This window comes from Cebus imitator, unplaced genomic scaffold, assembly GCF_001604975.1.
Source record: "Cebus imitator isolate Cc_AM_T3 unplaced genomic scaffold, Cebus_imitator-1.0 Scaffold675, whole genome shotgun sequence".
NCBI lineage: Eukaryota > Metazoa > Chordata > Mammalia > Primates > Cebidae > Cebus > Cebus imitator.
Window position 1 is genome coordinate 205,261 of NW_016107990.1, and position 24,253 is coordinate 229,513.

Sequence of the window (24,253 nt, forward strand, 5' to 3'; positions counted from 1 at the left end):
CCATGTGGATAGCCCTCCACAGCAAATAATTTCCTGGCCCAAAATGTCAATAGCCCACTTCTGATAAATGTGGCTTAGAACAGGCACACAAGAAGCACTATGAAAGTTTTGGCCACTGTTGTTATTTGCTGTTATGGGAATAATAAGCCTCACTCAAAGTGTTATTGTTTGAAGATAAATATTTAAGCACAGTGCCTAGCATTAGATAAATGTAGAGACAGTGGTGGTAGTGATTGTTAGGAAGCCAGATATCTAGAAACACAGTCATTCTATAACTAGAGCAGCTTCTATTTAAAGACTTTTTTTTAAAACATAAATAATGACTTTTTTGCTTTGTTTAGGATTTTCAAAAGTAAAATACATCTGTAATTAATACCCTACCTTTCAATAATAGCTATGTTTTTTTCTTCTAAGTAAAAGAAAAAGCACTTTTACTTCTTCATCTTCGTAATCAAGTATTGGTTGTTGGGTTTCTGCAGTATGCCAGGCTTGCCTTATGGTAACAGTGTGGTGGAAGGAACATGGACATTAGAATTGGATGGTATCTATTCAGATCCCAACTCTAGCGCCACCTTAGTACCCATGTAATTTTAAGCAATTGATTTAGCTTCTTTCAATCTCAGTTTCCTCATCTGTAAAATGAGAATAATTATATCTACCTCCTGAAGAGTTTTCATGAATTAAGTGGAAAAATGCACAGCTTGTGCAGTACTGAGTAGGTGTGTGTTCTGAGTACTTGTAGATCCCATTCCTGCCCTACATCCATTTCCTCAGTCAGCCTGCAACGTTTTTGGAGTTAAGTGTACATAATCATTTCTCAGCATCTCCCTACTCCAACTCAAAGGGCAGAGTGAGATAAAAGGAAAGTGAAAAAAGGTGCACTGACTTGCTTCTCCAGTATTTCCAGGCATTCAGGAAGAATGTCCAGGGCCCCAGAAAAGCTGTTTCAAGGGTCATGCACAGTAGCTCACTCCTGTAATCCCATCACTTTGGGAGGCTGAGGCGGGCAGATTACCTGGGGTCAGGAGTTCGCTACCAGCCTGGCCAACATGGCGAAACCCCATCTCTACTAAAAATACGAAATAATTAGCCAGACATTGCAGCAGGTGCCTGTAGTCCCAGCTACTTGGGAGGCTGAGGCAGAAGAATTGCTTGAACCCAGGAGGCAGAGGTTGCAGTGAGCTGAGATCGTGCCGCTGCACTCTATCCTGGGCCACACAGAGAGACTCTGTCTCAAAAAAAAGGGTTGGGCGTGGTTGCTCACACCTGTTATCCCAACACTTTGGTTTGGGAGGCCGAGGTGAGTGGATCATCTGAGATCAGGATGTTGACACCAGCCTGACCAACATGGTGAAATCCCATCTCTACTAACAGTACAAAAATTAGCCAGGTGTGGTGGGCACCTGTAATCCCAGCTACTTGGGAGATTGAGGTAGGAGAATCACTTGAATCCAGGAGGTGGAGAGGTTATAATGAGGCAAGATCACGCCATTGCACTCCAGCCTGGGTGACAGGAGCAAGATTTTGTCTCAAAAAAAAGAAGGGCTGTTCCACATCCTTCCTGGGTTGGTCCCCTTGGAAAAGACTATAGGTATTTTCTTCTAATACCTTGTCTTTTCCAGAAATGCATATCAGTATCTCACCCCATTCTTAGAAGTGAGTCAAGGCCAAAATGGTGATGCTAAGGAGCTACTTCTATTATTGAGAATGTTATTTTTATTGAGAATGGCAACCATATTTTATTGCTCTTTTCCAAAATTAATTGATCTTTTCCGTTAATTTGCACAGATGACATTCTGACTTTGTATTCCATAGAATTTTGAAACTTTAATTTTTCTTAGTATTATGAAAATGACAGTGATTTACAGAGGCCTGTGCCTTAAAGATGCTTGTAATTTGCTATTTGAGTCTGTTTAAAAAAAAGTGGATCTGTACAGTTTCAGAAAATTAGAGTTCATTCAAGACCTTGCACATGGCTGCCAGTCTTCCCCATCTCGAGACCTAGCTACTTCATTCACACCAGTAAGAGCTACCTTTGTTTGACCAGACTAAGTTAAAAATATTAGTAAGAACTCGTCAGATCTCAGATAAAGGTTAATCTTAGTTCAGGATAAGAAGTTTGACGTTTTCAGTTAAAGACTACAGAAGGCTTAGCAGAAAATTGGAGATGCTAGATAGTGATCAGTAGACACACACTTTTCTACCTGAGAATGTCAAGGATTGGAAAATCAACTTGATGACCTGGAAACTAAGATAGGATTAAGAAATGTCACATTCGTAGGGGTTCCTAGAGGTAGAGAGAAAAAAAGAAATGGGAATGTTGGGTTTTTTCTCCCTTTCAATAGATTATAAAGGTCTGGGATTTGATAACTTTGAACTCACCTTTTCATGTGTTAATGTAGATCCCACATCTGCAAAGGTCCATTATCCCCAGCAACCCCAGAAATACGAAGCTCTGGAAACCAGTAACAAAATGATGACATTTTATTTCTAACATGCGTTCATCTGATTTTTAGGGGTAAAAGGAGGTTTGAAAAGTCACACATTTGCTTATTAGCTGTTGTGGGCAACTAGAGACTTGTGTACCTGCTGGAGAGAGCTAACAAACGGAACTCAGACCATTTGCCCCAAGAGTCAGGTAGTCTCTGTAGAAGTCAGATTTCACTTACCTGTCCCTTCTGAAGCTGAATGAAGATGGTTGAATTTGAAGATCGGATTGAACTGAAATTGTGGAAATACTTAGATATGTAAAGGCCTTTAACCTATTCTAATGTGGAATTTGATTTGCCTTTTTAAAAAGTACATTCAGACGTTTAACAGACTTTTTACCAAAAAATCTGTCTTGAGTGAATTTGCTAGGAAAAGTAAAAGGATTATTTCATTTGGTGGTGTAATGATTAATCCCTACCACCTGGGTAAACCAAGTGAGCTTCCCATAGGAGACTGCAGCTTTGATTTATGTATGAATAGGGTGGACTGATGAAATACAGCCTTCCAAAGGATTCCTTTGTATAACAGACAAATCTGTAACAATGTAACTATTTCCTTTGAACACCTTATATTCATTATGCATGTTCAGAAAATGATTTGTCCTTGTGGAGATTGTAACATGGATTTATAAGTATCAGGTCAGACATGCCAAATCTCAATTAAAAACTGTTCATAAGTGGAAAGTTGGTTGAAGAGTTTAAAGTATGGTCCAACATATGTTGTCTTCTGTGTTGTCTGTCTATGAAAGAAGGAATGCTGAGGGTTCAGGACAAAGAGTAGGCCAAATCAGAGTTTGACCCAACCTACAGATCAAGGACCTAGGTAACAACACCATAGTTATTAGGGAAATAGGGGTGTTTCAACATGAACTTAAATAGCAGAAATATAAAAGCCATAACTTCCTCTTAGTGGGCTATTTGTCACTTAACAATTCTGTTTTATAGTAATGAATATCAAATTGTACTTAGCCTGGAAAAAAAACTAGATACGCTAGTCATTATTTGCCAGTTTAAAACATGTGCTAACATGTGTATAAGAAATTCTCACAGATTTCTTATAATTTTCATTCTAAAGAATTTTTTTACCACCTGTCTCATGGATGAAATGGGGGAAATTTTTATTTTCTCCATTAACTCCTTCATGATGCCGTCATCAAGTCTGTTCAGTAAATCAGAGTAATAGGGAAACAGCACCCAGGTTCAAATTCCCATTTTATTGTTTTCTCCATCACATTAAACATCTCCCAATAAGATATTTGTAAAGTGTTACTTTAGTATTTGAGAGAGTTTTCTGATTTTATGTCCAAATATGGAACAAATCAATGGTAAAAAATTAAATTCCCCCCTTTTTATTTTGAGACGGAGTCTCTCTCTGTCACCAGACTGGAGTGCAGTGGTGCCATCTTGGCTCACTGAAGCCTCCGCCTCCCAGGTTCAAGCCATTCTCCTGCCTCACCCTCCCAAGTAGCTGGGACTACAGGTGCCCACCATGCCCAGCTAATTTTTGTATTTTTAGTGGAAAGAGCGTTTCTCCATGTTAGCCAGGCTGGTCTCGAACTCCTGACCTCAGGTGATCCACCTGCCTCAGCCTCCCAAAGTGGTGGGATTATAGGCATAAGCCACCGCGCCTGGCCTTAAATTCTCTTACTAAATTAGTGTGCCTAATGATAAATTAATCAAAAATTTTCCTTTTTTCTTTTTTTCTGAACGATTTATCTGTTTATGTTATTTATACATCATGACGGAACCAACCTTCTCTGATACTTTTCTCAGTGTTTTAATTTTTTAGTCACAGTATGTTATTATATCTAACCTTGAACTCTCAGAACCTCTCCCTTTTCCCGTCTCTTCATTTGAATCATACAAAGAGCTATTTTTCCTTCAAGCATTAAGACATGACATATCATTGATGTATTTTTAAAATTCTTACTACTTTTGGAGACTGCTGTCACTGTAAATGCAGATTATAGCATCCATTTGCAAATCCATGTGATTTTACTTTTTCAGCTCTATTTGCATAGCTCTTTAGAGTTGCCTTTATATTATTGGTGATTTAATATACCAGTGCACTTATATAAAATGTGCTCATAAAAAACAGTCTTTATCTTGAATATAGTCTGTGCTGCTTTAGTCCACAAAGAGTTAATAAAACTAGCTTTCACTTTGCTTTAGCTCCCCAAAGGTAATTTGGCACATTTCCCAGACCAAACCAGTAAGGTAAGGGTCAAGGTGCAGTGAGTGATATTAAGGAACAGAATTCAAACCTTTCCTCATGGTTTGCCCAACTTGTAGCTCTCCAGAACTCAGTGGAATCTGTGGTTTATCTGAGTTTCAGAGCATAATTAACAGACTCAAGAAGGCCCTGTGAAAATTTCCTTTAATGGGGAATTGTGTTAGTGAGTACAGCAGGTGAGTTTTTAAATATTTCTTGCTTTTAGTATTCATGTTTTGTTTTGTGAAACCCTTCGAAGTACAGAGCCCAGTGAGTTCCTCAGGTTCATCACAGCAGCTCTTTCTGTGGTTTTCACTGTAGCTGAGCTTTGTTGTTAATAGCCCATTGCCTAGGATGAAAACAGGCAAGTGAGGATGGAATCATGACTTCTGAACCCTTCACCAACCCTTTTTGACAAATGGAAAGGAACACTTTCTTTTAGTAATAACCAGGACATGGAGGAAAAAAAAGGCAAGAGTAAGTTTGAAAAGATTAGGAGCCAAGAAGCAGCTATTTAGGAAACCTCTAAAGCTGACTTTAGAACAAGAAATGTCTGGAGCTATAACATTTTTTTCTTTAAGTTGGGGGAACTGATTTTTTTTTTTTTTTTTTTTTTGAGGCGGAGTCTCACTCTGTCACCAAGCTGGAGTGCAGTGGTGCGATCTCGGTTCACTGTAACCTCCACCTCCCAGTTTCAAAAGATTCTTCTGCCTCAGCCTGCCATGTAGCTGGGACTATAGGTGCGCACCGCCATGCTCAGCTAATTTTTGTATTTTTAGTAGAGACGGGATTTCACCATATTGACCAGAATGGTCTCGATCTCTTGACCTCATGATCCGCCCACGTCAGCCTCCCAAAGTGCTGGGATTATAGGTATGAGCCACCGCGCCTGCCCAGGAAAGCTGATATTTTTAAGGCACTTTATGTATATTGCTTTGAAACTAGAAATGGTTTCTATTAATGTTTTCCAGCAAAGAACATTTTCCCTTTCTTGAAGCACGTTGATAACTACTCAGTAATATTCAGTCTTGACACACAGTGGTGCCTGAGTGTCTTGGAGGTGTCACTTTGTTTTGTCTTTGCTAATTCATGGAGATAGAGCCCCCATGTTACCTTGATTTTATGGTGCTCCATATTATGAAAAAACCAGCTTTGTGTGGAGCCCCTCCTTTGGGTTGTTGACTGAGGGCAGCCCATCGAGAAGAGGCAGTATGCCTTACTGTGTGAGGCCTCCTTTATATATGCTACTCTCTTAACTGCTAGAAGAGTGATTCCTTCCAACCTCACCACTATCCCCAAGAGCCAGATCCCCTAACAGAACTTCCAGCTCATTGTTTATTCCTAGCATAGAGATACCTCTGGCCCTGCCAGCTTTGAAAGGATATTTTTGAAGTTGTGTATCCAGCAGACATCAAGGCTTATTTTTCTGTCCAGGCACATGCATAATTTCCATAATGAAAAATTGATAAGAGGGTACTCCTTCGCCTTTAGATCTACTCCCTTAAATCCACAGGCAATATATGTTCTGATGGCACACGATCAAAAAAAGTACCTCTTTTAAAGAAACTGATAAATGTCACCATGACTCACTGCCAATTGAAAATCCACAGATAACCTGTAATCATATAGAAGTTTCTTTTCCTTCCTTCTTTCTCTTTTTCATAAAGAAACCAGAAAAAAACAGCTGATGAATGTGTGATAATCTAGGAATACAATCAGTGGGCCCAGCAACCTTTAAAGATGCATGATTTTGAGTTCATTTCATTGACCAGCCCATTGAGATTTTCTAACTAGGCCAGTTTTCTCCACCAGCAACAGAATTGGCACAGTTCAGGTAGATTGGGGAGTGGGGAAGACAAGAAGAGGTAGCTATAAGCATGTGAGCAGGCAATGGTAAAACAAGATTGGTCATATACTGGTATGTGGCCAGCAAGTGCCTCAGATTCATTTTAATAAATGAGATTAACTAGACTGCAGAACTTTCTTTTCCATTTGTCTTCCCTGCTGCATGCATACAGGCAAAGGTTGATGCTTCCATTCTCTTGGCAACAAGATCTTCCTGGCCTCAGTTGACCTACTAAAACAATGGCTTAACTTCCTTATGTAGATAGTTTAATCTCAACTTTATTCTTGATCCTGATTTAGTACACACTTTAGTGTACTACACACTACCTGAACTGGAGCGGGAAATGGGAAAAGAAGACATGTCAGATCCTGTGGACCCGAACCCTTGTAATGCAACATACAGCAATACAGCATATACACTTTAGTGTGTACTAAATACTATATATTAAATCAAACTTTATAGTAAAGTATTTGATATTTATCATAGTATTAGAGTACTATAATTAGTAAGTATGGCAAATACTTTACTAAATACTTGAGTATATTTGTCTTTATCCAGTTAAACATTCAGCTCCTTCTACCACCAGCATCACCACCTCCCATCTAAATAAAATGTTCCACTCTTGACTGTTATTCTCAAGCTCCCTTGCAGGCTACCATAACTGCTCCATCAAATTGGGTTCTCAATATGTATGAATCAAGATAAATGGAAGTATCAGCCTAGATGAAGTACTGCCTTGTGTTCAGATAAGTGTATTGGGGCTTATGACCCATTACTGTGACTATAGGACCAGTTATTTACATTTGTGGGAAGTGGATGCCTTCCATAAATCTAAACTTCAGTAGAACCTTTCAATACCAGTGTGACAAGTGGTCCGATTTGTTTCAGTCACATGACCCATGAAGTAACAGAAGATTTTTCTCCTCGGGATCCAAAAACTGTTGTTGGGAAGCAAGATGACGGGGGCTGCACTTCAGCCACAACAGCATTGTCCCTACCTGAACTGGAAAGGGAAGAGGGAAAAGAAGACATTTCGGATCCTCTGGACCCGAACCCTTGTAGTGCAACATACAGCAACTTAGGTAAGTGCAAATGTCCAATAAGTAGTATTTAAACTGCATTTTTATGTACTAGCCAAATGTTCTGTTTTCTTGGAGAGATGGTGTTTATTGCCCCACGAAGCAGAAGTTGGACTATTGGAGTTATAAATTTCAAGTCGTATCAGAAAAAAGTTCTGGTATTTACTAGGCATGTATTAAGTACCTGCAACCATGAGCCCTGTGCCAAATGCTAAGGGTTATTAACACCCAGCTTTGAGGGACTCACCTGGGGGGAAAGGGGTGAACTTATTCATGGTTTCAGTGTGATACCATAAATACATGGGATATTTTTAATATTGCACAGAGGAGAGTGTCAAAAGATGCCTTTCTAGAGATAATTCCTGAACCGATTTAACTAGTTGACAGAGGGGAGAAAGAATATTCCAATCAGAGGCAACAATATGAGCAAAATCGTAGAGATGCAAAACAGCTCAGTTCATGTAGGCACCAGAAACATTTAGTGTTGCTGAAATGTGAATATCATGCATTTCATGCCAATATCATGCATTTCAGGCAAAAACTTAGACTTTTTTTTTTTTTTTTTTTTGGCTGTTTGTGATAGTGAGCCATCAAAGTTTTGTTTTTTGTTTTTTTTTTCTTTTTTTGAGACAAAGTTTCACTCATCCACCAGGCTGGAGTGCAATGGCACAATCACAGCTCACTACAACCTCTGCCTCCTGGGTTCAAGTTATCCTCCTGCCTCAGCCTTCTGAGTAGCTGGGATTACAGGCGCCTGCTACCGTGCCCAGTTAATTTCTGTATTTTTACTAGAGATGGGGTTTCACCATGTTGGCCAGGCTGGTGTCCAACTCCTGACCTCAGGTGATGCATCTGCCTTGGCCTCCCAAAGTGCTGGGCTTACAGGTGTGAGCCACCACACCCAGCCTAGGTTGTAAGCAGAGGAATAACACAATTAGATTTGTTTTTTAAAATATCCACTCTGCAGGCTGCCATGTGAATGTGGATTATTTGGTAGCAGGAAATTTGGTAGTTAGATACTATTGCAGGACCACACAAAGGGCCGAGAAAGGGAGGCCTCAGCTAAGATAGTGGGAGGGGGGACAGTGGACAGATTTGAGAGATATTTAAGAGGAAAAATACACAAGGTTGGATGATGTGAAGAATCTATGATGTATCCCAGACTTCTGGCTTGGATCAAGCAGACTCAAGAAAGTAAAGATCCTTGTCATTGGAGATATTTAGGCAGAGGCTGATGGACCATCTCTCCGAGGTACTGTGAGGAGGATGCTGCCCTGCAAATAGGGTTGAGCGAAGTTACTTCAGAGGTGCCTGCCAATGCAAAGATTCTTCAATTCTCTGATCACCTTCACTCTTCTTCCTTGAATACTCAGTGATTTCTTATCTGTCTCCCTTGAGTGTCACACAGTTTCCTTCCTTCTGAAAAGCAAAACCTGAGGCAAAATAAGGATTTCTCAGTGCTCTTCTTCCATGAAGTCAGTAGAGAAGTGAGTAGCCTAGACTATTACATGCAAAGCACGAGCAAGATTCATATGAGCTACTGACCGATCCTTAGACCCTGTTTGAAAACCAGTGGCGTATATCATTGAAGTATTTTTTTATCTAGTTTCTTATTTCTTTTCTTCTTTGTGCTTTTGCTTTGTCAGGTTATTGTAAGGAAAAGTAATTCTGACACTAGCTAGTGTGCTTGGAAATAAAGGAGTCCCTAAGAAAGCCAGAGGTTGAGGTAACACTGTGGTAGAGAATACTTAATCACCTTTTGAGAAACTGAATCATAACAACCCACATGCAGTTGAAAATACATTTTATAAGAAAAAGACTTCCATTCTAAGTTCCAGAAGCTTTATGTGATTTGGGAGTAGGGGAAACATACTATAGTTTACCCAAACTACTATCTTGGATACCGTTTTCAAGTTGGAACAGATTTTATAGTCAAACAGCTTACTGGACTTTTCCCAGTCTTTGGTATTTTGTGAGACACATTATAAAATGAAAATTTACTGTTGTTAGAGACAGAATGCTTGTTCCTAGATGCCGCAAGGAAAAATTGGCATTCAGACAAAGTTTTCTCAGCAAGGCAATTTTACTTTCTGCAGAAAGGGTACTGCTTATCAGCAGTCTTGCCGCAAGAGTACATTGAACAAAAGAAAGGCAGGCATATTTATCCCTTATGCATTGGGTTCTTGTCGCTGTGTCTGATCACCATTGGTTGGAGCTGGACCTCACAGTCTAAGCTAAACCTGATTGGCTAATAACTTAAAACTTTCCTGAATAGGTAAAGCAATGGAGAACAAAGGAAAAGAGGAAGTTGCTTGGGAAAGGACTTAAAAAATAATAACATTTCCAAATAAGGAAGGGGCATAGGTTGCGAGCTGGGATGTGCCTGTGAGCATGTCCAGCACAAATATCTTGGTTAAAGTGCAAGGACGTAGGCCAGGCACAGTGGCTCATGCCTGTAATCCCAGCACTTTGGGAGGCTGAGGTGGGTGGATCACAAGGTCAGGAGTTTGAGACTAGCCTAACCAACATGGTGAAACCCCATCTCTACTAAAAATGCAAGAATTAGCCGGTGTGGTGGGGGGCACCTATAATCCCAGCTACTCACGAGGCTGAAGCAAGAGAATCACTTGAACCCGGGAGGGGAGGTTACGGTGAGCCGAGATTGTGCCATTGTCCTCTGGCCTAGGCAACAGAGAGATACTCTGTCTCAAAAAAAAAGTACAAAGACATAGAATGTACTGCATGCCCATGAGCATGTCCAGCACAAATATCTCGGTTAAAGTACAGGACATAGAATATACTTATTCCCTAATACCTCACAGCTACATAGGATAGGGTTAACAAAGAGTTGCTAGCGGAAGTAACTCTCAAAAAAAAAGCAAGAAGGCTTTGAAGAAAGTCTTTAAAAGAAACTATCATTTCTAACATTTGTTATTATTATTCTTTAACAAGGGAAACTTTGAGGAGGAACTTTTTTACTTTCCACAACTGTTTACTTACTGTATACCCTCAGACAGCAGAGTATATCAGGAATTATAATATCCTCTAGACATTCTTACTAAACCAAAATTTATCTCATGATAGCCTCAGTAAAATATTTAACTTTTACTAATTGTAGCATATTTTATGGCATCTCTAAAAATTTTTGTTAGCTGACATTAGTTAAAATTATTTTATTTCTTTGTCTGTTATGAAGACTGGTAGAAAGAAATAAAGCATTGTCTCTATGAATACTCTAAGTGCCTTACATATATTAGCTCATTTAATCCTCACAACCACTATTAGAATTATTATCCCCATTTTTCAGATGAAGAAAGTGAGGCAGAGTGCCTTGCCCAAAGTCACAGAACCAGTAGGAATTGAACCAATTGGAATTCAGTCGATTTTATCCACTAGACTTTAATGCCCTTAATCTCTAAATTCTTGTAAAATACTGATGGGCTGCTACTGTTTTCCTTTTTTTAAAGAAGTCGTCCACTTTCATACATAAAAGTTAAGACTTTTTTAAAAATTGTAATTACTTTGCTTTCAAAACCTTATAGATGCCCTATCAAAAAGATTGCTTTCTCCTGCCTGTTGCTTTCCTTTTAAAAGTATGTGATGCAGCCAGGCACAGTGGCTCATGTGTGTAATCCCAGCACCTTGGCAAGCCAAAGTGGACAGATCACTTGAGCTCAGGAATTCAACAGTAACCTAGGCAACATGGCAAGACCCCATCTCTACAAAAAATACAAAAGTTAGCCAAGTGTGGTGGTGTGTACCTGTGGTCCCAGCTACTTGGAAGGCTGAGTTGGGATTATCTCTTAAGCCCAGGAGGTCAAGGACACAGTGAGCTGTGATGGCACTATTGCTTTTCAGCCTGAGTGACAGAGGGAGAAACTATCTTTAAAAAAATAAATAAATAAAAGGATGTGATGGCAATAAAATGTTGTCCAGTTTTCCGTAAGTGTTCAAGTGTCTATATACTTGACTCTATAGTGTATGATACATTATGACACATAGTTGCTTCTTTGGAAAGGTAGGTAATAAAGTTGACTCCAGTAGTTCTAAGCTAAGGGGATTTTATTTTGTTATTTTTCCTAATGGAACAAGTATTTTAGATGGCATTTGAAACTTTCCTTTTTTAATGCTTTCAACAAGTCATTTACATGCAGTTTTAAACTACCCCTTTGAGTAATATTTTATGATGTAAAGACTTGAGAACTAAAAAGTGGTGTGTTTAACAAACTAAAAGACAAGAAAACCTCTTAACACAATAGCTTTAGATCCTTTTAAATATTCCCTAACCATTCCATAAAGACCGCTTTCTCTTTTTTCTTTTCTTTCTTTATTCCTTTTATAAGGCAAAGGTTGGATTAACAGATCCGGGAGAAATTAAGGGAAAAAAATTCAAGGTTTGCCATCATTTTTACTGTGAAATTTGTTTCTGAAAATTACATTGTGAAGCAGGTTTAGAAAGCAGCATACTATAGCAGGAAAAAAGATAGATTTGAGGGGATCAGTAGGATTTCGGTTTCTAACACAGCTGTGTCATTGCCCACCTGCTTGATTGTGGGCTGGCTTTTTAACATCCCTGCATTTCAATTCCCTCATCCAAAATGAGGGAATAGTGACATCTGCTTTGTAGTGTAGTGGCAGAGAAGTACTTGGTACATAGAAGTCTTTACTAGTTATGAATTCCTTTATTTCTCCCAAAAAATAAACTCTTCTTTCTCCTTTAAAAAAATATTTTAAATTTTAAATTTTTTAGAGAGACAGGATCTTGCTCTGTCGCCCAGGCTAGAGTGCAGTGGCACTGTCATAGCTCACTGCAGCTTCCAACTCCTGGGCTCAAGCGATCCTCCCTTCCCAGCCTCCCAAGTAGCTGGGTCAAGAGGTGTGTACCACATGCTCAGCTAAAATTTTTTAATTTTTTTTGTAGAGATAGAGTCTCCCTATGTTACCCAGGCTGGTGTCAAACTCCTGGCCTCAAGTAGTCCTCCAACCTTGGCCTCCCAAAGCACTGGGATTAGAAGGGTGAGCCACTATACCTGGCTTCTTTCTCCTTTAAATAAGTTTCATATGGTAGCCAGAAAATGTAAAGTGAAAAGGATTTAAAATGTTTATCAGATGGCTTAAAGGAGCAGAACAACAAAATGTAAATTTAAAAAATTGTGGGCTTCCTGCATAACTCATGACCAAAGATGTGAAATGAAAAACAGGGTACAGGACCCCAAGGTAGCTAACAGGGAACAGAGGAGAGATGACAAATAGCAACATAACTGTGCAGATGCAATTCCTTAAGATCGGCCCATTACAAGAAAACAAAGGGACGTGGACAGTTAGTTGTGTAATTCTCACATTTCTTATATAAGCCCAGTTTAAAAAACAAAACAAAACTCAACTGGACTAGGCCTTGATTACCCTCCTTCAGAATCTCCCATGAGTCCACTACCCTCACAGCAGCCTTGTTACTCCCAGTGTCGGACAGTAAGCGTTGTGATTGAACCATTTCCACAAAGAGCACTGACCTATGCAACCCGAATATTTTTCTTTTTTACCTTAGGCCTCTACCTCCAAGATTAATTCAGATGTCATTCTTCTTGTCCTTAAAGTAAATAATGCAAACTTTATTTTGTTCATAACAATTATTATCCAGTACAATAACCACTAGCCATATATGGCTTCTTTTTTTTTTTTTTTGAGACGGAGTTTCGCTCTTGTTACCCAGGCTGGAGTGCAATGGCGCGATCTCGGCTCACTGCAACCTCTGCCTCCTGGGTTCAAGCAATTCTCCTGCCTCAGCCTCCTGAGTAGCTGGGATTACAGGCACGCACCACCATGCCCAGCTAATGTTTTGTAGTTTTAGTAGAGACGGGGTTTCACCATGTTGACCAGGATGGTCTCGATCTCTTGACCTCGTGATCCACCCGCCTCGGCCTCCCAAAGTGCTGGGATTACAAGCATGAGCCACCGCACCCGGCCTATATGGCTTCTTAAATATAAATTTATAAAAATAAAAATTCAGTTCCTCAGTCTCACTAACATTTCAAGTGCCTAGTAGCCACATGTAGTTAGTAACTACTGCATTAGACAGTGCAGATATGGAGCATTTCCATTGCTACACAAAGTTCTGTTGAGCAGCACTGCTTTAAAGAATGTGTTATTTGGGGGATTTATATTGTCTTCTATGTTGTGCAAAAATCACATTGGTCTTTACGCCACTTGACAACTTAAGGAGGTTGCGCATCACAGAATGATGATTTTACTCTGGGTGTGGTCATATCATGTAAGATCACTGAATGAACTCTGATCTGTGACAGCTTAACTGACCCCAAGCTGAATTTTATAGGGTGCCTGTCACCCAAAATGATTTCCCAAAGAAGTGATAAAATTTGTTTTAATCAGACCTGTAACATATTCCGTATGTGTCTATGTTTATCTCAAAATAGACAGAAATCACTGGTTTCTTCATGTGGCATATCTGACTGCTTTATCACTCTGCTAAAATCAGGAGCATGTAATGAAATAGCTGTCCCTCAATCACTTTGTAAACAAGTGCTCTTATATCTTACACATTCCTTTCTGGAAAGATCTATAAAATCTCCCTTGACTGATTTTTGGCTTGCTCCTCCTTCTGCATCCTAACAACCTAGTGCATTATTTCAAACACACAGTAGGTACTCAGAATGTGTTTGAGTGAACGAGCTAAAAATGACTTTTGGATTTGACTTTAGAAGATTACCAGATTAGGAGATGTGGCTCTGCTCAGGAAAGTTCATCTAGGAAAATTTCAAGTCTATGTGCTCCATTAATGAGCTGGCTTTTCTTTTTCTAATATGAGGCTTCATCCATAGATTTCCTAATTAAGGAATTATGTAAACCATGCTTCTGTTTCCTTTCTATAGATCAACACAAACTGTACAGATTTTCTCATTTTACCTACTTTGAGCATCTCCCTAAGACTGTATCCTTCAAACAGTGAAAGAAAACACATACAAGTCTTCTGTCTCCAGAACTTTCTTTGACATTAAATTGATTGTTAGTGTTAAATTTTAAGGGGTGGATATACTTAACAGAATGTCATCACATAGCTGGCCTTCATGTTGTAATTATAGAATAATGTCACTATAAATGCCAGCTTTTTAAAAACAAAATTATTCTGAGGATTACATTATCATTCATTCATTTACTCAACAAATCATTATTGAGCAGACATCATTCCACATACTGCATAGCTAATGATTCTTTAACCAAAGGTTAAAGACTCACACAGTTTTAGATCATCTAGATGCTTTAAAAAAACACACACAAAAAAAAAAACTGAGGTTGAGAGCTTTGAACATTTGTTTGAGCAGTTGTACTTCCTAAAATTGTAATTATTTCTATTTAAAAAGAAATCATACACTCTGTCCCAAAGTTAGCTGCATTCCCATTTAAAAATAGTTTTCCATATTACTGAAATTAGTTAAAAGAGTGCAGTATTTAAATTGCATGGATAAATTACCCCCAAATAAATAATCTCTCTCTTTGGAGAGGTTTTCAGTAATGAAGACTTAAAAAATTAAGTCTGTCAGCTGCTATACCACTGACATTCTTTAAAGTAGTCTTCGTGGGGGTGGTGGGAAAAAAAATTAAAAATAAAGTGGTCTTTGTATCTGTTTATTTGAGCCTAAACCCAAAGTGGTCTTTGGAAATCAGGTTTGTTTTCTTGTTTGGCGTAAAGCCGATGTCCCTGTGTTTGCCAGTTGTTGCTTATGTTTGACTGTGGTAGGCCTCAGCACAGCAATAATGCCTCGGTAGATTAGGGCCCTTCGCCCTAAGCTGCCGATGCCTGCTGGAAGGGATGATGCACTGAGTGCTACGTTCAGCCAATAAGAGGCCCTATTCATTTGACAAGGCTGTTTCACAGTGATGGTGTGTGGCATCTGTGTTTATAAACTCTAGTCCCCTGCAATGCACTAGTGGAGGTGATGGTTTTTTATTTTGTCTTCCCCCTTCTCTTTCTCATCTGTATTACTTGTTTTGAGCCCTGGGGAGAAAATTAGAGATGAAGATTCAAATTACAATGTAAATAGGAAGATAAGTTCTATTTATTTGCAAGGACTTCTGATCTTTGGGAGAGAGAAACATGGGGCTGGATTCTTAGGAGTGTGATAGTTGTTGTGATGCAGGTATTTAAAGGTCCAGCGAAGTCCCTGCCTGAAGGGGTCTGGAAGGGGGTCACAAAAGGCATATCTTTTGCTTGTGGCAAATGCAGAGCCACTGAAGGATTTTGAATAGAGGCACAATCAGGATTTTTTAAAGATTCTAGGAGCTACCTATGAGATGACAGGAGGCAGAGATCAACCAGGAAATCATGCTACTCCTCTACGCGTGGGTCATTGTTAAGTGCTCTGAGTCCCTATCCCCCTAAGACTGCAATGATCACCGGGTCATAAGCAAACGTTTGTTTGCTTTTCAGAACATGTTATATAGGGCCCATCAGTCTGAAGACTTTTTTTTTTTTTTTTTTTTTTTTTTTTTGAGATGAAGTCTCACTCTGTAGCCCAAGCTGGAGTGCAGTGGCATGATCTCAGCTCACTTCAATGTCCGCCTCACAGGTTCAAGAGATTCTGGTGCCTCAGCCTCCCAAGTAGCTGGGACTACAGGTGCCCACCACCACACCCAGCTAATTTTTTGTATTTTAGTAGAGACAGGTTTCACCATGTTGCCCAGGGTGATCTCGAACTTCTGAGCTCAGGTGATCTGCCTACCTCATCCTCCCAAAGTGCTGGGATTACAAGCGCGAGCCACCGTGCCCGCCTGAAGACATTTTTAAGTGCAGAGAAAGTAAACAGGTAGATTACGGAAGCTCAGAAAGAGAGGAAAGTAAGTTTTGAGTGTGGTTTAGTCAAACATATTTGTCCACAGAATTTTTTTAGCATATAGCAAGGCAAGATTTAGAACACAATCTATTTTTTTCGGTTTAGAGCACTGGTATGCCACAAAAATGTAGAGTATGTGATGTTATATCAGGCCCGCTGCAAGCTGAGCTTGGTGTCTGGTCCCAGGGGCTTGAGAGGAATGTAGAGGATTAAAAGTTTAAAATAAAAACAGCCAAGATACCAAGCTTTTAAAACATTGACCCAAATGATTGGAATTCAGTTAGGAGAGCTTGTCTTTCTTAGAGGAAAAAAACTAAAAGCACAGACCAGTTTTAGACTTAGGAGAATGGTTTGACCTACTTGCATGGGCTGTGGAATGTTTGTGGTTTCATTTGGAACGCACAAGTTTCTGATTCTCATGTGGAAATCTCCTTAGCTCCCAGGAGATTATATACTGCTATTTGGAAGGAGAAGCCACATTACCCATCTTTATTTCCTTGCTCTCTTGGCTGTCCATTTCCATTCTGAAATGATGGCAAACCCCGTTAACTCTGTCCCTGAGTCCAGTAGCCACTTAGTGTACACCTGCTGTGTGCCTCACATCACATCAGGTTCTGAGAGGATGTAAAAACACACACTTTATAAAAGGCTAAAAATGCTCTAGTAGAGCAAAAAGTGCTCAGAGAACACAGGAAGAAGCAATGGCTTCCACTTTGAGGTGGGGGAGTAGAGAGTAGGGAAGGTTTCAGTCAGTAAGTGCCGTTTGAGCTAAGCCAAGCACAGACACCCTTGCTGAGGGAAAAATGTAAAAATAAAAACATGGAACATATTAACAGGAAATGAGTGATTCATAGGAGGGGTTGATGATGAGAAATAATGGTAGATAAGACAGAGAGCCTTGACCAGCTTGCTGAGGAGTTTGAACTTTATTCTGTAGCTGGCAGAAAGTCATGTGATCAGCCATTCTTCACCTCCTCTGATAAGCGTTAAAGAGCTGCTGATGATGATAGACCTCCTCTCCCTTGTCAATTCTGAGGTCATAAAAGAAAAGAGGTACTTTTGGAATTCTCCATTTCTCTCATGTCTGTGATTATTTTTGTTTCTTCTAATTTGGAGAAATGGGTAGAACATGGCTGCCCATAAAGCCTCTTATAGGGCCCGCATTGAAATAGGCAAGAATAGGTTCATGTTCTAGTTTTTTAATTATTCCATTCCACTCTCAGCCTAGATCCTTTGCTTGATCTTGGGTACACATATGAGCCACGGTCCATTCCCTCAATGAGCAAACCAGTAGGGAATTCAGAAAGGAACACAAGTCAAGGGTTGGAAGTGCTTAGAGAGAAATATTCATGGGGTCTATCTGAGGGACCGAGAAAGAGAGGTCAAGTCTGGGGAGCGGAGTAAGAAATATTTCCCAGAAGCAGAATGTTTAAAGATGAGAAGAGTGGGAAACTATTCCTGGAAGAGGATCAGCATGTGCAAAAACACAAAGCACAAAGGAAGCATAAAATCACCAAGAGTGCTGGAGAAACTGCAAGCAGTTTGGTGGATCTGACTTAGAATATAAGAGGAAATGCGACAAGAGAAACAGGTATACCAGGGTTCGATCATGAAAGGCTCACTTTCTGTGCTTGAAGATTCAAACTTGATCTTTAGGACAGAATTTTTTAAAGCAGAGAAGTATCATGATCAGCGTTGGTGTTTGAAAAACATCTCTCCAGTGGCTTGTGCGGTGAGGGAGGTAAAACTGGAGATGGGTAATAGAAGACTATCACAGTTGTCAGACAAGGATGATAGGGCCTGAGCTGATGCAGTTCCCTGCTTCTAACCTTCTCTATGGTGCTTCATCCCTGAAAGGTCTGGGTCAGCAACTGAAAAATTAGGATTTATTACAAAGCATACTTCTGTGATCTTGTAAATAAACCATGGTCTGACGTCTCACATTAGCCAGGAGAAAATAGGGCTAGGGCAGCTTTGGAAGGAGGCTTCACTATCACAGGAAATGTTCAGTAAATACCAAGCCCCTGCATCCCTTGTTAAGGGCACAGAAGAATTAGAAGGTATGACTGAAAACTGAATTGAAGGTTGTTTCTAAGAATGGATTGTAGATTTGCTTTATTGAGATATAATTCATATTCCATAAAATTCACCCTCCTAAAGTGTGCAATTCAATTAGTTTTAGTATATTCACAGAATTTTATAAGCATCACTTATGTCTAATTTCAGAGCATTTTCATCATCCCAAACAGAAACGCATTAGCAGTCACTGTCCATTCTCTCTTTCCCCCAGCCCCTGACAACTGCTAATCTGCTTTGTCTCTATGCCTTTATATATTTCTAGAAATACCATATAAGTGGAATGATATAATATGTGATCATTTTTTACTGGCTTCTCTCACTTAGCATAATGTTTTCAAGGTTTTTCCATGTTGTAGCATACATCCGCACTTCATTCTTCTTATGCCTGAGTAATAGTCAATTGTATGAGTATACCACACTTAATTTATCCGTTCATCAGGTGGTGGACATCTGGTTTGTTTCTACTTTTTGGTTATTGTAAATGCTGCTGCTTATGAACATTTGTGTATAAGGTTTTGGCGGACATGTTTTCAGTTATCTTGGGTATATACCCAAGAGTGAAAATGCTGAATCAAATGGTAACTGTATGTTTAACTTTTTGAGGAACTACCAAAATATTTTCCAAGGTGGCAGCACCATTTCAGATTCCTACTAACAATATATAAGCATTTGAATTTCTCAACATCCTCACCAACACTTGCCAGTGTGTTTTATTATAGCTAAGCTAGTAGATGTGAAGTGATGTCTCAATTTGCATTTACTTCATGAGTGATGATACTGAACATCTTTCTACATGCTTACTGAACATTTACATATTTTCTTTGAAGAAATAGCTATGCAAATCTTTTACCCATTTTTACTTGGGTTATTTATCTTTTTCAAAAGAGTTCTTTAAATATTCTGAATGTAAGTCTCTTATCAGATATGTAATTTGAACATATTTTCTTCCATTCTGTGAGTTGTCTTTTTACTTTCTTGAAGATGTCCTTTGAAGCCTAAAAGTTTATAATTTTTATTGACTTCCAATCTATTTTTTCTTTCATTGCTTATACTTTAGGTATTATCTAAGAAACCATTGCCTAACACTAGGTTGCAAAGATTTATTCCTACTTTTTTTCTAAGAGTTTTTTGGTTAATTTTTCATACATTTTTGTTAATTTTTATGTATAGTGTGAGGTAGGGATTCGGTATCATTATTTTGCTTGACACTGTTCTTTCTCTGTTGAATTGTTTTGGCAATTTTGTCAAAAATCAGTTGGCCTTAAATATAAGGGTTCACATCTGCACTCTGAAATATATTTCATTCATTTATATTTCTATTCTTATGCCAGTACCACATACTCTTGATTACTATAACTTTATAATAAGTTGAAATCAGAAAGTATAACTTTTACAACTTTATTCTTTTTTAAGACTTTGACTACTCCAGGTTTCTTTTATTTCCATATGAATTTTAGGATCAGCCTGCCAATTTCTGTGAGAAGGCTAGCTGGAATTTTGATAGGAATTACATTAAATCTGTAGATCAATTTAGGGAATCTTTCAATTTGATTATTAGTTTCTTTTAGCAGTGTTTTGTAGTTTTCAAGGTACAAGCCTTACACTAGTTTTGTTAGGTTTATTTCTGATTACTTTATCCTTTTTGTTGGCGTTGTAAATAGAATTGTCTTCTTTAATTTGGATTATTCGTTGATAATGTATAGAAATGAATTGGTTTTCATATATTGATCTTGTATCCTGTAACCTTGCTGAACGGGCATATTTATTATTTACTTTCCTCTGTCCAATCTGAATGCTTTGCTGCTTAGAAATTTCTTCCACCAGATACCCTAAATCATCTCTCTCAAGTTCAAAGTTCCACAGTTCTCTAGGGCAGGGCCAAATTGCTACCATTCTCTTTCCTAAAACATAACAAGAGTCACCTTTGCTCCAGTTCTTAACAAGTTCCTTATCTCCATCTGAGACCACCTCAGCCTGGACCTTATTGTTCATATCACTATCAGCACTTTTGTCAAAGACATTAAACAAGTCTCTAGGAAGTTCCAAACTTTTCCACATTTTCCTGCCTTCTTCCGAGCCCTCCAAATTGTTCCAACCTCTGCCTGCTACCTAGTTCCAAAATTGCTTCCACATTTTTGGGTGTCTTTTCAGCAGCATCCCACTCTACTGGTACCAATTTACTATGTTAGTCCATTTTCACACTGCTGATAAAGACATATGTGAGACTGGGCAATTTACAAAAGAAAGAGGTTTATTGGACTTACAGTTCCACATGGCTGGGGAGGCCTCCAACATTTGGGAATTCAAGATGAGATATGGGTGGGGACACAGCCAAACCATATCAAATAGTTAGCATTGTGTTGCAGTTGCCCACAGTATTCAGTACAGTACCATTCTGTACAGGTTTGTAGCCTACAAGCAGTAGGCTATACCTTATAGCCTAGATGTGTAGTAGGCTGTATCATCTAGGTTCATGTAAGTACACTCTATGATTTTTGCATAATGATGAGATTGCCTAACTCTCTCAGAACTTATCCCTATCATAAGCAGTGCTTACTATTACAATCCCAGATTATATTGGTGCTTATCATTGACATGCTACAAGGACGTGATTTTAACAAAACAAATCACCACCCCATCCATTATCATTTTCAGCACCATCCAGCGCCTTCTACTCTACATGATCATCAGTAGGAGAATGTATGAGTTTCCCAGGGCTGCTGTAAAAAAGTACCACAAATGGGTGGCTTAAAACAACACAAATGTATTCTCTCGCAGTTATGGAGGCTAGGAGTCTGAAATCAAGGTGTCAGCGGAGCTGGGTTCCCTCTGAGACACTGGGTAGATTCCTTTCTTGCCTCCATCTGGCATCTTGTAGTGGCCATTAATCCTTGATATTCCTTAGTCTGCACCTGCTTCACTCCAGCCTCTGCCACCAATGTCATGTAGTGTTTTCCCTGTGTCCCTGTCTTCATATGGTGTTTTTTCTTCTTGTAAGGCACTAGTCATATTAGATTAGGGCCCAAACTAATGACATCATCTTAACTATTACATCTACAAAGACTTCCAACAAGGTCTCATTCACAGGTACCAGAGTTAGCACTTCAGCATACCTTTCTGGGGGATATAATTCAACCGATAACAGAGCCTTATGTTCTGACTCTGAGATCTTGAGTAGAGGCCTCATTTTAATAACATGACTAATTTTTAATAGTTTTTATGGAAGTTTCATAGTATATTTCTCTGTCTTTAAAAAATAATGTTTTCTCTCTACTATACAATAGGCCCTGCAGGTGTATTCAAACAGACATGTGTTTTATCTTTTTCTAATCATAAATGCTAGAAACTAAGCAGAGATGAATGGTTCTCTAACTAGGGCTTATAAAAGATGTTGAAAGATTATATCTCTCAAATCACAATATGTATGCCCACCAAAATAAAACAGAATCACACAAGAGTTTGGGAAGTATTGTTTGGAACAGAAGCTGACTGCTCGTATACACTGTTCCCGTTACCACAATCACAGGAATCTTATACGTAGACCAGTTTAAGCAATGTCAGAATCCATCTCTATAGTAAAATAAATAGCATGACTTTTGAAATTGTATTCATGTGTTGGAAAATGTTATATACATGACAAGTGCTATATACAATACAAAGTAACTTTGGAATAAAAAGAACAGAATAGTATCTTCTGAGCCCCTGTCTAATGGTCCCATTGCTAGTTTCAATTCTGTTTGAAATAATGCTCCCAAGTATTTTCTTTGTCCACAATGCTATCTTCTCTGCTCTGTCACAATGCAAGTATATTTGAGTGTCTGTCATTCCTTAATATTCTGGTGTGGTAAATACAGCACTCTGAAGAGGAGGACTGGAGAATCTGGATTCCTTTTTGAAAAAAAACCTTGGCTGGGCGCGGTGGCTCATGGTTGTAATCCCAGCACTTTGGGAGGCCAAGGCGGGCAGATCATGAAGCCTGGAGTTCGAGACCAGCCTGACCAACATGGTGAAACCCCGTCCCTACTAGAAATACAAAAATTAGTCGGGCGTGGTGGTGTGTGCCTGTAATCCCAGCTACTCAGGAAACTGAGGCAGGAGAATGGCTTGAACCTGGGAGGCAGAGGTTGTGGTGAGCCGAGATCTCACCACTGCACTCCAGCCTGGAGGCAGAGGAAGACTCCGTCTCAAAAAAAAAAGAGAGAGAAAGAAAGAAAACAAAACTCCTCACCCAAACCATTGTCCTTTTCCTAGACAGGGCCAAGATATTGTGCATATTTGTTCTTCTCACCAAGGCTTGGATACCCTCAATGTTTAGGTATTTGTTCTCTTTTCCCATTTTGAACTAAAGAGTTGACTTATTCTTGCATTCCCATGGCTACGTCACTCATTTTTGCTCTAATTGTAATTATAAGATGAGATTAAAATTTTACTTACTCTTTTCTTTTTATTTCTTTAAAACAATACAGGGCAATCTAGAGCAGCCATGATACCTCCCAAGCAGCCACGGCAGCCCAAGGGAGCTGTGGACGATGCCATTGCCTTTGGAGGGAAAACAGACCAAGAAACATCCAGTGCTTCCCAGCCTACACCACCCCCACTGCCAAAGAAGATGATCATAAGAGCTAATACAGAGCCAATCTCCAAGGACCTTCAAAAATCCATGGAAAGTAGTCTTTGTGTCATGGCTAATCCCACCTATGATATCGACCCCAACTGGGATGCCAGCAGTGCTGGTTCTTCCATCAGCTATGAACTCAAAGGACTGGACATTGAGTCGTATGACTCCTTGGAAAGGCCTTTGCGCAAGGAGAGACCTGTCCCCTCAGCAGCAAACAGCATTTCCAGCTTAACCACTCTCAGTGTTAAGGATAGATTTTCCAACAGCATGGAATCCCTGTCCAGCCGGCGTGGGCCCTCTTGCAGACAGGGCCGAGGCATCCAGAAGCCGCAGAGACAAGCACTTTATCGAGGACTTGAGAATCGGGAGGAAGTAGTGGGTAAAATCCGAAGCCTTCATACAGATGCCTTGAAGAAACTGGCTATTAAATGTGAAGACCTTTTCATGGCTGGGCAGAAAGACCAGCTCCGTTTTGGAGTGGACAGCTGGTCAGACTTCAGGCTGACCAGCGACAAACCATGTTGTGAGGCAGGTGATGCAGTTTACTATACTGCTTCATATGCAAAAGATCCACTTAATAACTATGCAGTCAAGGTAAGATAATATTATAAATCTCTAAATCTCATGTTAAGTCTTAACCGGTATATTGTTATTGGGATAGATTCATTCTGCTTTTCTCCTTTCTTTCCTTCATTCCTCCATTCAGCAAGTTATTGAGCAACCTCTTACCAGATACTGGATTAAGCAGGGGGCTTATTTATTATTTAGAGAAAACAGACATGTAAATTAACAGAATTACAATAGTATACTGCATGCAAAGATAGAAGTAAACAAGAATTCTATGGGATCTTGGAGGTACCTTAACTCAAACTCTAGAAGTCACATAAGTCTTTTTTTTTTTTTTTGAGACAGAGTTTTGCTCTTGTTGCCCAGGCTGGAGTATGCAATGGCACAGTCTCGGCTCACTGCAGCCTCTGCCTCCTAGGCTCAAGCGATTATCCTGCCTCAACCTCCCAAGTAGCTGGGATTGCAAGCACCTACCATCATGCCTGGCTAATTTTTGTATTTTTGTAGAGACAGGGTT

At 39.4% G+C, this 24,253-nt stretch overlaps 1 protein-coding gene across 1 annotated transcript in view; it reads left to right on the forward strand.

Annotated features, from left to right (window-relative positions):
* PEAK1 (pseudopodium enriched atypical kinase 1) overlaps positions 1 to 24,253 on the forward strand; it is a 239,132-nt gene that overhangs the window by 191,168 nt on the left and 23,711 nt on the right. Inside the window, exons 5-6 of the mRNA XM_017518363.2 lie at positions 7,436 to 7,629; positions 23,018 to 23,763. Of these exons, the coding sequence (XP_017373852.1) occupies positions 7,436 to 7,629; positions 23,018 to 23,763 (940 nt within the window). The remainder of the gene's footprint in view (positions 1 to 7,435; positions 7,630 to 23,017; positions 23,764 to 24,253) is intronic.